The sequence below is a fragment of the Clinocottus analis genome, unplaced genomic scaffold (genome assembly GCF_023055335.1).
Source record: "Clinocottus analis isolate CAN_PGR_092001 unplaced genomic scaffold, fCliAna1.0.p SCAF_4, whole genome shotgun sequence".
In the NCBI taxonomy this organism is placed as follows: domain Eukaryota; kingdom Metazoa; phylum Chordata; class Actinopteri; order Perciformes; family Cottidae; genus Clinocottus; species Clinocottus analis.
The window spans coordinates 18,374,743-18,390,070 of record NW_027176153.1 but is presented as its reverse complement, the minus strand read 5'-3'; the positions used below and the strand labels follow the sequence as shown (position 1 = coordinate 18,390,070).

The 15,328-nt window shown below is 45.1% G+C and overlaps 2 protein-coding genes and 1 long non-coding RNA gene across 3 annotated transcripts; 2 read left to right on the top strand and 1 right to left on the bottom strand.

Annotated features, from left to right (window-relative positions):
* Window positions 1-1,273: 1,273 nt before the first annotated feature.
* LOC137800551 (5-aminolevulinate synthase, non-specific, mitochondrial-like) lies at window positions 1,274-5,230 on the top strand. The gene is made up of 11 exons (XM_068597790.1): window positions 1,274-1,355; window positions 1,498-1,706; window positions 2,235-2,411; window positions 2,551-2,670; window positions 2,749-2,968; window positions 3,091-3,275; window positions 3,403-3,582; window positions 3,851-4,015; window positions 4,102-4,370; window positions 4,461-4,623; window positions 4,978-5,230. Exons 1-11 carry the CDS (start codon window positions 1,300-1,302, stop codon window positions 5,136-5,138), a joined length of 1,905 nt encoding a protein of 634 aa, XP_068453891.1. The 5' UTR covers window positions 1,274-1,299; the 3' UTR covers window positions 5,139-5,230.
* A 3,519-nt stretch (window positions 5,231-8,749) lies between these two features.
* LOC137801037 (uncharacterized) lies at window positions 8,750-9,955 on the bottom strand. The gene is made up of 2 exons (XR_011079680.1): window positions 9,767-9,955; window positions 8,750-9,638 (listed from the first exon to the last, which is right to left on the bottom strand). It is a non-coding gene; the product is annotated as an uncharacterized lncRNA (long non-coding RNA).
* LOC137801035 (dual specificity protein phosphatase 7-like) lies at window positions 8,871-12,940 on the top strand. Its single transcript, XM_068598432.1, has 3 exons — window positions 8,871-9,645; window positions 10,312-10,740; window positions 11,429-12,940. Exons 1-3 carry the CDS (start codon window positions 9,276-9,278, stop codon window positions 11,737-11,739), a joined length of 1,110 nt encoding a protein of 369 aa, XP_068454533.1. The 5' UTR covers window positions 8,871-9,275; the 3' UTR covers window positions 11,740-12,940.
* Window positions 12,941-15,328: the final 2,388 nt, after the last annotated feature.

The window sequence follows — 15,328 nt, the reverse complement described above, 5'->3', positions numbered from 1 at the left end:
CTTGTTATAAAAAGCAAGTAACAACAGCAGTGAAATAATACAAAGTACAAATATTTGCCACTTTAATGTAGTAACAGTGTGTTAAATGTTAAACTACTTCATAATTGTAAATAAAAGTGCAGTACTTGACTGAGTAAATATTCAGGGTTTTTATTTAAAGAGGCTTCAAGTGGTGAGCAATACTGGTTTTAAGTGTTAAATCAGACCAATCTTCTTTGGAATTTCCCATAAAAAAAACAACACTTGTTTAGAAGTAGTTTATGTGTCCAGTTGAATGGACGTAGAGTGCTTCCTGTTTGTAATAGACGATCTTTGGCAGCGTTACGCTACAGCCGGTGGGCGTGGCTCCCTGCTTGTGCAACAGACTGCTTCTACGTCACCGCTGTGACCGAAGTGTTATAACATCTGCAGCTGGAGTTTCCTCAACGTGAAAGAAGATTCGTCTTGGGAAAACTGCCGAGGAAAAGACGAGAGCAGCGTTTAAATTATAAAGAATAAACCAGGTGGGTTATTATGAAACTGCACGAGGGAATATTATTTCAGGGATGGTTTTACAAGCCATGTGGTCCATTGTGATGTCCAGCGGCCTGTTTTTTTTTAATTAATTTAATCAGATTTAATTCATTTAATTTAATTCCTCAAATCTTTATGTTGAAGTTTTTGCTGCAGACTATCAATATTTACCAAAAGCCTCTTTAGAAATGTGTTAATACATTTTTTTTTATTTTGAAGCAAGTATATATATATATGTATACTGTGAGATCATGTGGGGTCTGTGTATATCATATATCATATATATATATATATATATATATATATATATATATATATATATATATATATGCTGTAATAAGGATAATAAAAAAAGAAAGTTGTCTGCAGATGATTGTACAATATGTCTTTGCCCTTTCAGTGGCTATTTAAGAAAAAATATTTTTTAGTCAAGGTCAGTTTCCTCCAAAGCTGAATTGTATTCATTAATGGGAAACAATAATACAGAAAAGAAACTGTAATGCCGCCCGTCGTGTTTGATGTTGCAGATCTTCTGAGATCCAGCCTCATGTTTTTGACACACACACACACACTCACGGAATGGCGGGGGGGCTCAGTCCGGTCCAGTTCACGAGCGTTTCCTCATCTCCTTCGTTCACCACGCGGGTCCTCGAGAGGCCTTCCCTTTTCCACTTGTCAGGGACAGCTGCCTCAGAGCGCAGTGGATGAAAGTATCGTCTCCCGAGCTTTCAAAATAACATCGCTTTCCCCCAGTCTCACTGCTCGGAGATTAGTGAGGAAGCAGTCATGTTTCTCAAAACATTTTTCATCCGTTACGTCAGAGTGCATTGGGATGTGTTCAGGTAAAAAAAAAACTAAATAATAACCACGTTTTTAGTAGTTGAGGAAGATCTGTAAATCACACTGCCTGTCTCTCTTTACGATGCCAGCATACTGGATGTAATGGAGGTCTGTTGTCACATTTCTAATGCTTCTCTGATCCAGGTCCAGAGGCTCTCCCATGGATGCAGTGCTCCGCCGGTGCCCTTTCCTCACCGGTGTGCCCGGTGTTGTTTTGCAGCTGGCTGGGAAGTCATTGCTGGTGAGCTATGCCCAGAAGTGCCCCGTGATGATGGACCTGGCCTCCAGGCCTCTGGCCAGAGCTCTGTCCTCCTCTTCAGCATCTGCGTCCGAAGGATCTCCAACAAACGGCGGTCAGTTGTAAGGATATAACCAATAGAAAACCAGCCTATTTTCAGTCCTCGAAAATTGCATAGCCAAACTAAAAAGGATGTGTCTCTACAACGTCTAGGGCTGTTTAAATAATGTTGGTGTTATAATAAAAGGTACACATGTGAGATGTTGTTCAGATGTGTAAATATCAGTCTGTATGTTACTGGTTAAGAGTAAATGAAGATGATACACAGAAAGAAATGAAAAGGTTTCAGGTTCGCCTATAAAAAAAAAATCACTTTCAGGATGATTATTTCTTTGAAATGATGCAGCTGTAAGCTCCAACTCTAACCCAGATCATAGCACAACATGTGAACATTCTCTCTGCAAAGGTTGACTTTGTTAAATTGATTACTTATGGTGTTCAATACATCAAAATACATCAGTTTGGGTTTTTGTTTTTTTTAATAAACAAGCTATGATTTACAGCTTTATACAACAATCGCTCAGTTTCCCTCCCCTCCTCTTTTGATCGACAGATTGTATAAATGTATGCCCGTCTTCCGTAGATCAAAAGCATGACGGCACGTTGCCCCAGCGTCACGTCACGCCACCTGCTGGCCGGGCCGCCGGCTCCAAGTGCCCGTTCCTGGCTGCAGAAATGGTGCAGAAAAACAACGGAGTGGTGAGAGAGGCCAGATTGGAGCTGCAGGAGGACGTCCAGGAAATGCACTCTGTGCGTGCAGGTGAGTCACCTGTAACCGGATACTCATATGAGTCAGTTGTGTAAGTTGTGAAAGGTCGAGTGACACGTAATACTCATGGGAAATGAATGTCATGCACAGATTTAGAGCTCATTGATAGTGCGCATCTTTTCTTTAACAGGAAAGAAAGAGGTGGACATATCGGTTGTGGGTCTAATGGAGGCCGACGACGCCAACGCACGGTCCCCAAAAAGCCTTTTCAGACCCGTGTCTCACTTGCTAAAGGACAATCTGCCCGAGGGTAAGAAAGCCACCGTCTTCCTACTCCACAAGCATTTCTTCATAGTCTTTTTTTTAACCTCATAAAACCTTCCTTCAGTCGTCACCTTCCAGTATGACAAGTACTTTGAACAGAAGATTGAAGACAAGAAGGCGGACCACACGTACAGGGTGTTTAAGACGGTGAACCGGTGCGCCTCCTCGTTCCCCATGGCCGACGACTACTCTGAGTCTCTTCGCCTGAAGAGAGACGTGTCCGTGTGGTGCAGCAACGATTACCTCGGCATGAGCCGTCACCCCAGAGTCACGCAGACCATCATGTGAGTGGGCTCGCCGACTCCGAGGTCACAAGGATTTCTGTTAAATTCAGATTCGGGCCTGAGTAGACTCAACAAACTTAACTTATGAAAAAAAAAACCCATCTTTGTCGCTTCTCTTCAAGGGAGACTTTACAAAAACACGGCGCCGGTGCTGGAGGCACACGGAACATTTCAGGGACGAGCAAATTCCACGTGGAACTCGAGCACGAGCTCGCCGACCTGCACGACAAGGACGCTGCGCTGCTGTTCACGTCCTGCTTCGTAGCCAACGACTCCACGTTGTTTACTTTGGCAAAAATACTGCCAGGTACATTACACATAGCTTACTACGTAGTACACCATGTGAACCAAAGTTCCATACCTCTGCTCTTCAAACCTTTGTATTTGATCACAAACATATCACCCCTCCCCCTCCTGTTCGTTTACTCCTCCAGATTGTGAAATCTACTCTGACGCCGGCAACCACGCCTCAATGATCCAGGGCATAAGAAACAGCGGGGTCAAGAAGTTTGTCTTCCGTCACAATGACGTCGACCACCTGCGCGAGCTGCTCGAGAAGTCCGACCCCTCCACTCCAAAGATCGTGGCCTTTGAGACGGTGCATTCAATGGACGGTGAGAACACAGCCCTGAGCCCTCCATGCAAGCGTCAGTCGAATGGGATATTTAAGAAGATTTTGGTTATACCTATTTCATGTTTTTTAGGAAAGACTTTTTTTCTTTAAAAGTGTCAAATGTGGATTAACATTACTGTCATGGACAAAAAAATCAAAATGCGAGTCATATTCCTCAGAATTAAGAATAAATCGCATACCTGCATTCCATACAAGATATTTTTTGTCGGATGATAAATGATCCTAAACAGTCTAATAATCTTCCACAGGGGCCGTGTGCCCGCTGGAGGAGATGTGCGACGTCGCCCACGAGTTCGGTGCCATTACCTTCGTGGACGAGGTCCACGCCGTGGGTCTGTACGGGCCCAGAGGAGGAGGGATCGGGGACCGGGACCGAGTCATGCACAAGATGGACATCATCTCCGGAACCCTCGGTCAGCAGGAGCGACGAGCAGCAGCCTCACCCCGGGTTGGCACGCTCTCTCTGACCCGTTACGGCTTTTTTTCCCCCGCTTTCCAGGAAAGGCGTTCGGCTGCGTGGGCGGCTACATCGCCAGCACCGCCGCCCTGGTGGACACCGTGCGCTCCTACGCCGCCGGCTTCATCTTCACCACCTCTCTGCCCCCCATGCTGCTGGCGGGGGCCAAGGAGTCCATCAAGGTCCTGAAGAGCGAGGAGGGCCAGACGCTTCGGAGGACGCATCAGAGGAGCGTCAAGCTGCTCCGACAGATGCTGATGGACTCGGGCCTTCCGGTGGTCCACTGCCCGAGCCACATCATACCTGTCCGGGTAATGGGGAGCGTGTGATCAGTTATCTCATTAGTGCTGATGCAGGACTGTGCAGGAAGTGTGAAATCTGACATGTGTCTGTGTCGTCAGGTGGCCGATGCAGAGAAGAACACGGAGATCTGCGACATCATGATGTCCCGTTACAACATCTACGTGCAGGCCATCAACTACCCCACTGTGGCTAAAGGGGAGGAGCTGCTGCGCATCGCGCCCACGCCACACCACACTCCCCAGATGATGTTCTTCTTTGTTGGTATGCCCATTATGATGCCTAACTCATGGACCAGAAAAAAATCCAAAGTGTTTTGTGTTGCGTTAAGCATGTGGGTGCATTTCAATTGTGCGGTGAATGGAAAGTTCTCAATTGGAAGAACAAAATGTTATTAAAATACTCAGGAATTAACCTCGTCAGTAGGAAAGAAGATGAAATACATACAGTTGCCGTCACCGGTACTGTTAAAGGAAAAGGTTTCGGTGAATATTGCAACTCTGAAGCCGAGTAGCTACTTGTAGATTGTATACACTTTCAGGTACATCTTTTACATCCATAATCGATGTTAAAGGTTGCTGTATCCTCAGCTGTTTGCTCTCTGCTCCGCCTCCGCAGACCGGCTGCTGAAGACGTGGAAGGAGGTGGGGATGGAGCTGAGGCCGCACTCCTCGGCAGAGTGCGACTTGTGCCGGCAGCCTCTTCACTTGGAGCTGATGAGCGAGAGGGAGAAGTCCTACTTCACGGGCCTCAGTCACGTGATATCAGCGGTGGCTTGAGACCATACTCAACCACGTACTCCAGCTATTTATTGTAATCACACTACACATATCACTGCGTCATAAAATGTCCTGTGGCACTAAATAAATGTGTGGGGGTAAGGGTTGGTTGACTTGTGTGTGTTCACTTTTGAATATGTTTTGATAATGAATGCAAAAGGTCAAACTTGTATGAATACATTTATCTGTAAATTGGTTTGTCCCATGTGTAATTCACATGTTGTAATTTATTTCCTCTATTAAATCACAAATGCACCGCAATTTAACTAACTAACTCTTATTAGTTGTTTAAGTGCTCTTTCAGAGGGGGCTGTTCTAGTAGTAGTAGTATTTATGCGGCCTTTCTGAGGAAAATAATGACCGTTTCACCTTATTATTACTATGTTATGTGTAACGCAAAGCTCTATCCTGGATAATCTAAACATGTCATGCAGGAATAAACTTCAAGAATAACACATTTTGCATAAAACATATAGTATAACAGTACAACATATCACACACTCGCTCCAAACCAGTGAACATACATATCTTAAATCACTAATATGGTGCGACTAGCACACAGTTTTTAAAATGAACATCAATCTGGACGCCCAGAATAAATTTGTTACACATGTAGGAATGCAGCTTTACTGATATTTTGATATCAGACGGATACTGACTCACACAGCTTGTGTATCTATTTAATTCAATACTATGTTTATACATTATAAACTGTATTGTTGAGTTTTGGCCAGTAAAAAAAGTTTGCAATTGAATTATTATTACATTTTTCCAAAGTTGCTGGTCCATATATATATAGATAGATAGATAGATAGATAGATAGATAGATAGATAGATAGATAGATAGATATACAGATTCAGTGGTTTTATCCCCCTGTATACATTTGTTATATTTAGTTGCACATTTTAGGAAAGTAATCTTTACGTTAAGCCTTACACATAAAATAATTAACCTTTCACTTCCACATAGCTATAGGCAGTTTAATTAATAATTAAACATTTATATGTGAACGTTTGTATTACATGCAGTGCCTCTGACAGAACCATGATATCTCATATCAGTTAAAACATGTTGGAATGTTGCATTGCTTCCTTCTGCAGACTTTCATCTCACAGGGTGAAGCAGTTGGTGTATGTGTAGGGTGGTATAGGGTTCATGTAATTTACTCTTATACTTCAAAAGCAATGCGTGTATTAAGTAGTTCTACCACAAACAACATGACACTTTTTTGGATAAATGCCACAATAACTAGTTCACAAAACCGTGTGGTGTCCGTGTATATAATCAGCTTAAGGACAGATTAGTGGTCGTTCATTCATGAAATGCAACGTTATGGTATCTCTCGCCTTTCGCCACAAGGAGGCGCCCTGGCTCTCCTGTTTGGAGCTGTGAGGCCTGTGACGCCAGCCGCCTCCTTCCCCTGCAGATGAGTCATAGCTGCTGCAGCAGCTCACAGTGAACCACTAGATGGTATCAATGGAGAACAGGATATTGTTCCCTTCTCCGCAGAGAGAGACATTATTATTGGCTGTAATAAAACACATGCAGCTAATATCACAGCAGATGGTACAGAGCGTTTTGAATGAATTTATTTATCTCTCATCAGTGTTTTTGCGGCCGGGTTACTGAATATTGTTTATCATGCGAGATAGAATGTGTTCATTTATGTTAACATATATCTTCAATCATGTGGAATCTGATCTTCATGTTTGGATAAAAGTGGTCCAATAAGAAGCTTTACTCGCGCAGAGAAACATCAATGGAGAGGAAGCTCTGCCTCCTCCATCTGTTTCATCTTCAGCCTCAGCGTACATCTGCACGTGACATTGGTGTGTGTGTGTGTGTGTGTGTGTGTGTGTGTGTGTGTGTGTGTGTGTGTACATATATGTATATGTGCATGGAAAAGCCCTCAAAGCATCACTTGACATGCAAAACCTGGGATTCTGTCAATCAAAGACCAAAGTATTTATATATACTATCTATATATTTTTCTCTCTCTCTCTCTCTCTCTCTCTCTCTCTCTCTCTCTCTCTCTCTCTCTCTCTCTCTCTCTCTCTCTCTCTCTGTCTCTCACCCTGAATCACCCTTTGATAACGTTTGGGAGTGCATTATGTAACCACAGTGTATAGGTGGGAGTGGAGCACCACCATCCCAGTGATGCAGCTCTGCTCTCCAGAATATGAATCAACACTCCAGTTACACGAGCTGCGTTAAAATGCAGACTTAGGGTCATACGACAGCATAATGTGCATTTTATGGATTCAATAAATAAAGCCAATAACTCTTGCTTCACATGCTTTATCTAGGGGGGGGGGGGGGGCAGCATGTTGTTGGCAGGAAGTAACTGCCCTCATTGACACACATGATGTCCTCCATACATCATCAATGTCTTCTTCTGTGGATGCAGGCGGCTCAGTTCCTTATTGCGCAACACCTGAGGGCGGGTCCAATGACTCTTTCGACTTTATGAGAGGAGAGTTTTACTGGAACAGTGGTGTGAGGGCGTGTGTGTGTGTGTCTTTGTTTTCAAAGGCAGGTGCTGAAATAGTGGCGTGGTGCCAGTTATTAGTGTGTGTGTGTGTGTGTGTGTGTGTGTGTGTGTGTGTGTATGTGTGTGTGTGTGTGTGTGTTCATGGCGTAGAGCATTCGTGCGCATTTAGCTCTATTTCTAATGCGCGCGTTAATCCTGATGTTCCGCACATCTGCCCCCCCCCCTCCTCCCTCCTCTTGCACACTCACGTGCACGTGCAAATGAGCTGGATTCACATGCACGCGCCTCTCCCTCTCGTCTCATTCCTCCACGTTCACCGGTCGCTCGCATCGTCACGCGAACCGGTCGGGAGCCATGGGAATGTGGCGGCATTGAGAGGAGAAGGCACTCGTGCACACCGACACCATCGTGTAATATATGCGCGTGGGAAATCAAGAAGTAGAAGAAGAAGAAAAAGAAACGTCATCTTAATGGAAACATTGAGGAAGTGAGCAATTTTGAGCCTGTCTCTGATCTGATAAAGAATAGTATCTCAGTGAAACATGACAGCATGCTTCCGTGGGGAAATCATGCTGCTGCAGGAAGATGCACCACATCATCCAAAGAGCAAATACTGAACAGATATAATGGATGAGTACTGCATTGCATTTATAAACACGTGCTAGAATAAACTAATAGTTGTGGTGGAATGATTACTGTGATGTGGCAGAGGGCGTAAAAGGTAACACGAGAGCACTTGAGAACATGCCACCTGTAGGTCAGGAGAATTGTTTTTAATATTAATGCATGTTGTGTGCAATAATGCAGCTCCATCTCATTTATTAAACATGTCCTCGCCCAATAAAGCAGGATATAGTTGCAAATTGTGCCAATATTATGCAACATTGTTGTCGCACCACGGGGTTATTTCAATGGTAATGATAAAGTGAATAATTGTAAATAAAAGGGAAGTTACACAATGTCACGTGGTTGCATTGGATTAGTAAATCCCCATGAATAAAATAGTGATATAGTGGTTGTTATAGTAATGTTAAACCCCCCCTGAAAGTCAATATAAACCTGTTATAACAAACACAAGCCCTGGTTTGTAAAACAGATGATAGTGATTCACAAAACTGCTTCCATTGATAACAAACTTTTTTTTTGTTTTTTTGGGAGGGAGATATTTCTGCTATGACTTTAAATCATAAGGAATAAACTCCTCCCTCCTGAGTTGCTCTTCTGTCAAGTAAAAGAAAAAAGGAACTCCCCGTGCATCGGAATGGCACAGCCAGAATGTGCACGGAGGACCCTGGTTCCGACGCGGAGTCGTGGAAGTTGATGAAGAGGCTTCCGGCTATTAAAACATTCACATTTAAACTGAGATGAAGGCGCAATGAGGTCTCCGTTAGCCCGGGAGCAGGTCAGGCTCTCTGCCTGATGGAAATAGAGAAGAGGAGAAAAAAGGGGAAATCTCTTCGCAGAAGCGCCATGCACTGGCGGAGCAGCGCGTAACGCTTCTTTTTTTTCTTTTTCTGTGTTTTCTTTTCTTCTTCTCTCGGGTGAAATGTAGTTTATCGCCGTGTTTTTGTTGTTGTTGTTTTTTTGTTGGGTGGACCATGTAAGTGTTCGTGGTCTGCGTGTATAGTATGCTATCGAGTCCGATATGTCTCATGTGACGCCGAGTAAAAGCGTGGAATGGCTGCAATTGGAGTTGGAGTCCGGGGGCACTTCTCCGCTGCTGCTGGACTGCCGCCCACACGAGCTGTACGAATCGTCCCACATCGAGAGCGCCATGAACCTGGCCATACCGGGCCTGATGCTCCGCAGGTTCAAGAAGGGCAACATACCAATCCGGACCATCATCCCCAACCACGAGGACAAGGAGAAGTTCAACCGCCGGTGCAAGACGGACACGGTGCTGCTCTACGACGAGTGCACGGTGGACTGGCAGGACAGCGGAGCCCCGGCGTCGGTTCTGGGTCTACTTCTTCAGAAGCTGTGGGAAGACGGCTGCCAGGCGTATTACCTGGAAGGTGAAGAAATAGTCCCGCCGTCTGATTAAACACTTTACAAGACGTGAAGCGGCTCTTTCATACTCATGTGTTGAGCCGCGGTGTCGTTTATGACGGTAGAAAACGTGTGAAGTTAACTCACGTCAAGTCACAATGCGTAACACTTTGCGCAATAATTAGCATATCTATACGCCGCGTGAAGGACTGACAAGCCGAGCTGATGTCGCTTCTTTATTTGTTTTTCAAACGGGAAGAGGTTTTAAACTTTGTAATAGCGACTTTTTGAGTCGTTATGACCGCGACAGTAACGTGTTTACAGCCGTTGACGTTACAGCCGTTGACGTTACTTTAGCGCCGGCGTCCACCCGGTGTTGTGGTTTCCCGGGTTTGAAGGCTGTTCTAAAGTTTGTGTGTCACTGAGATTCTCAATTAAAATTCCAAAATGGCCGCGCCATGTTTTGCTCTCGCAGGAACAGGCGTGCATTTCATGAATGGTTTCTTTTAGGGGAAGGAGGAGGGGTGGGGGTGCTCTTGTTCCTTCTTTACAGCTCTGCTTCAATTTATTTATTATTCATTAATTAGTTTTGCCAGTGAAAATATGATACATTAATAATAATAATAATAATAAAACTCTATTGGTGTGACTTTGTCAACTTGTGTTTCTGTTTTTCTTCTTCTCTTGTCCAGGTGGATTTGTGAAGTTTCACACAGAGTACCCGGAGCACTGCGAGACCCTCCTGGACAGCTCCTGTCCCAGCTCCTCTCCTCCGCTGTCGGTCCTGGGTTTCGGGAATCTCCGGATCAGCTCGGATTGTTCCGACGGGGAGTCGGACCGGGAGCCCAGCAGCGCCACGGAGTCTGAGGAGAGCCCCGTCCCCAGCAACCAGCCGGCCTTCCCCGTCCAGATCCTGCCCTACCTTTACCTGGGCTGCGCCAAAGACTCCACCAACCTCGACGTGCTGGGCCAGTACAACATCAAGTACATCCTGAACGTCACGCCCAACCTCCCCAACATGTTTGAGCATGACGGCCACTTCAGGTACAAACAGATCCCCATTTCGGACCACTGGAGCCAGAACCTGTCGCAGTTCTTCCCAGAGGCCATATCATTTATAGGTGAGTAGGTCAACAGCTTTGCTCAACGTGTTTAGGTGTTTGTTTTTCCTGAGTATTAATGGGGTAATTGCTTATTATGTTTATTAACAAGGCCTCTAAAGCATTTATCAACCGTAATTGTTCGGTGGACTAGTTTGTGACTGGATTCGCGGGACAGGTGGGATTATTTTTCTATGATTGTCATCGGCAAACGGTGGTTTCCACCGCGAGACACGTCAAGCGTTCCCTCTCTAACCGCTTGCGTGAGCCGTTATCAAGCTGTCACACGCATTCCATGCAGAGCACCCACGCGTTAATCTGGAGACCAATCGGGTGTTTCGCTGCCGCCGTGCCATCATGCTTTTCAATTTCACTTTTGGTTCGTTGTCGCTCGCCAAGACTGCGCCCTGAAAACCGCCGCGCGCCGGTGACCCGTTTGTTCGCCGGCTGTGTCGTGAACTCGTTTCCGAAAGGTTGAGCGGTATAATTGAGGAAGGAAGTGGCCTCTTCCTTCTCTCTTTCTCTCTGTGGGGTGGTGTGTTTGAATGCAGAAACACATGTCGAGCTCTGGTGCCATTATCGTGGTGCTTCTGTCACCAGATCAGCCCTTAAACAACGTTAAAAAACATTATTTTGACAACCGTCCCCCCTCCCCCCGCCCCCTCCCCCCTCCTCCGTCTGACTGTAAGGTTTCCCTTGATCTTCACAGATGAAGCTCGGTCCAAGCAGTGCGGCATCCTGGTCCACTGCCTGGCCGGCATTAGCCGCTCCGTCACGGTCACCGTGGCCTACCTGATGCAGAGACTCAGCCTCCCGCTCAACGACGCCTACGACTTTGTCAAGAGGAAGAAGTCCAACATTTCCCCCAACTTCAACTTCATGGGTCAGCTGCTGGACTTTGAGAGGACGCTGGGGCTGCACAGCCCCTGCGATAACCGCTCCGCCAGCGAGGAGCAGCTCTTCTTCACCACGCCGACCAATCACAACGTCTTCCAGCTGGACACGCTGGAGTCCACATGAGGGTCGACTGCATGGCTTTTGTCGTCATCTCCCGCGGTGTCTCTGGGGGGGTTTTATGAGCCTGTCAGATCAATAATTATTGGCCAGAGCAGTAAGTCAGTCATAGTATTTCTGAACCAAAAAAAGAACAACATTGATCTGTTAAAGGAAACAGAGGACACGATCCATTAGAGCCAGCCTGCCTTAATTTTATAACGCACAGGCGACCTCGCCATCCACCACACATGGCATTAATGAGCGGTCGTGTGTGACCCCGTAATAGCAGGACATTTCATAACTTTTCTATTAAAGCTAGGATTGTTGTTAGACTGTTACTCGTCGTCCACCGGCCGCGAAGCGGATGTTTATTTTTCGATTTATTGCCTTCGATGGTCGAAAAGGAGTCTTTGGCCAATCAGAATGTTTTATTTTCTTTCTGGGGGACCAAATCTCGAAATTATTTGATGGTACTCTAGCTGAGAGAAATAAGCTACTACAGCAAACCGGCCTTGAAATATTGTCCAGTTTTTCTTCAGTTTGCAGCAGAAAGGAGTTACCACAGAGAGTTTTTCTTTTCTTTGTGTGGCCACTTTGTGCTCAAAATATGAAAGTAAAAACATAATACTTTCCAGAAACCCCCCGTATACATTCTATCTCTTATTACTGCATTATTTGCATGTGCTTATGTTCTACCAGGAACCTTGTTTTTGTAACCTTTAGGTCATATTTCCTGTTGTTGTTGAGGCCTTGACCACAAACGTAACGAGGAGTCAGCTACGACCAGGTCGAGCTGTAGCATACAAGACTGGCCACGATTTGATAAAGAACAAATGTGTAAGTAATCCGTGTATAAAGGAATATTTTTGTACTCCTTCAGTCTGCAGCTACTCCATCCTGATGACGTGATGTGTGACTGTTCTGTAATGTCTGGTCTCAGAACAAATGAGTGCGTTTGACGTGTGAGAGGGAATGAAAGAAAACGAGTTCGACAAAATGTGTTCTTACCTCACAGAGAGACATTTTCAGGGATTTTTTTTTATATACAAGTCATCTGTATCTTGTCATGGGCTCTTAAAGTGCATCCAAGGGCTGTTTCGTTTTGGTATGTTTGTAAAGATGTACATAAAATGTGGGGACATTTTTCTTAAAATCATGAAGGATGCAAAAGTGACCCTGTTTTTGACCCTTATGTATAGAGTATGTAAAGCTAAATGTCCAAGACATTCTGTACAAGTTTATACAACAAATATATTGTATATTTTTTACTTGAAAACGCTTTGTTTGTGTAAAGAGTTTTTATTATAAAGTTGATGCGCTGTGGGTCTGTTCCGGGCCCCGAGGATCTGTATAGGTGCGGCCAGACGTCCGCTGTCTGTCCACGCCGATGCCTGACTTCCTGTTTCCCACAGGCTCTCTGCACACAGATGTGACAGGGCCGTATCTTTCAATACCACAGAGCAGACACACCCAGCGCTCACCGCTTTAAGGAAGAGGGCTCAGCATGTGCTGCACCGCAGAGACTCTCATCTGAGACTTATGTAATGATATTCATATATTAGAATATAGTACGAGAGGCGATGTCACATATTAACAGGATAGCTGAAACATTATTTTATACATTGTGGGGTATGAGACAGGTATTTATAGTCTCTTTTTTCTGGTGATTCTGGTGTGTGAGGCCCAAATGAGGCTACATGCTTGTCTACCTGCCTTTTGTGTATTCTCGCTCAACTCTCATTAAGAAATAGTAGGTTGAGTCTTTAGCGGGTTGGATCATTCTTTAAATTTAGCAGCTAGTTTCTTAAGATTACAACCCTTGCTTTAAGAAAGGAACAATTCAATATATTCAATACATAACTTTCCAGAAAACAGTGAAAGCACTGGAGTCATTTTCATCACGCCAGGCAAAACAAGACACACACACACACAGATGTGTCATTGCCAGTGGCAGAAATGAGGATGATTAAACGACGAATGTTTCCAAGCGCTGCTGGATGAAATATGTTCCCCTCCTCAGTGTCAGGTCAGATTTATGCGCCGCTCCGCGGGGTTCTCCGCTGGTTTGGTGTCGCTACTGAGATTTATTCACACGTTCTCCACCAGACGACAGAAACGTGAGGCTGTAAGTTCCCGGAAAAAAATATTTCCTGAACTGCAGACAAGCAAAAAAAAAAATAGGTGCAAGGAAACATTGTGTAGCTGATCTGTGCAGCAGTTCATGGTCCAATAACTGTCACCGTGTGGGATTTAATGACTTAAATACGGCAATAAAACACTTAGGAGTTCCAGATTTCGGAGCCTGAGATGACTGATTATATCATAGCGGGTCTGAAAACTGAAATCCTCGGCTTTTTCACATCGGCAGCGCGGCACATGCAGGGACTCGCAACACCTTGGCCGCCGTGGTAATTAAGCAGTTGAGTGATGGGTTTTCCAGCATGACTGAACCCGGCTAGCTCACATACCTGCAGGCCTGTGATCAGGGCCCAGAAGAGAAGCCGCCGTGCATGGAAGATGGGAGACGCTTAGATGGGAGTGAGAACCATTCATCAGAGAGGCGGCGTGCAGCGACAGCACGCTGACAGTAAATTACTTTTATTGTATTGCTGTTGCGTAGTCTTCAAACGCATATCCTCGGATAAAGTAGCTGTCGACGAGTGGGATTCCCTTGCAGCTACTTTTTATTTATTTAATTTTTTTTTGGCACCAACCGAGTTAAACTTTTTCTTTTTGCATTCTGTGATTATAAATCATTTTGTGTCCCGCTGCTAACTTCAAAAGGCGACGTGTGCGGTCTCAACAGCTCCTGTTCTTCCTCCCCGTTATTAAGTTACTCAGCAGGATATCAGTCAGAAACTCACGCCTGCTCCTGGAAGGAGAAATTACAGAGAAATTACTGTGAAATGCAGCATATCACTTTTTAAGTGAAACCTTTGATGAGCAAAAAAGATAATTTCCCTGTCTAGAAATATATGTGTGTGTGTGATTCACAAGCCTTTTTTGTTTTGGTTTTTTTGGGCCGTCACAGTATGTTTTGTGTGACAGCAGTATTTTTGTCCTGTTGTGATCACACACGAAGGGAAGCAGAGGCCCATGCAGCGCTTACTCAGCACCGGGGAAGCAGATGTGCATGAGACCGACAGGATTTCAGCTTTGGGGTGAGCTGGCATGTGTCTGTCTGCAAGCATGTCGTATTTGTGTGTTTGTGTGTGTGTGTGTGTGCGCGCGCGTGTGTGTGTGTGTTTGTGCGTGTGTGTGTGTGCATGGGTTGTAGAGGCTGGGTAAAAGCCAGTCGGAGCTGGTTCACACCTGCTGCGGTTATGAGAGCATAGTTAGCATACTGCATGACTGACAGTAATTTCACAGCTGCTTCTGCCTCTGATGCACAATAACTGGAGCTCGTCTGTTCAGAACAGAGACACTGAGGGCCAACTCACCTCATAGGCTCAGTAGAACGAAGGCGTGTTTTGTCTCTCCGTGTATTAATAGCTCTGAAAGGGCCACCGTTATCCTATCACAGATGAAAGTGTGGGGAAAGTCATCTGAATAACGGACATTTGTACCGCACGGATTTTCGACTCTCTGTTTGTTTACAAGCAGATGTTCAGGG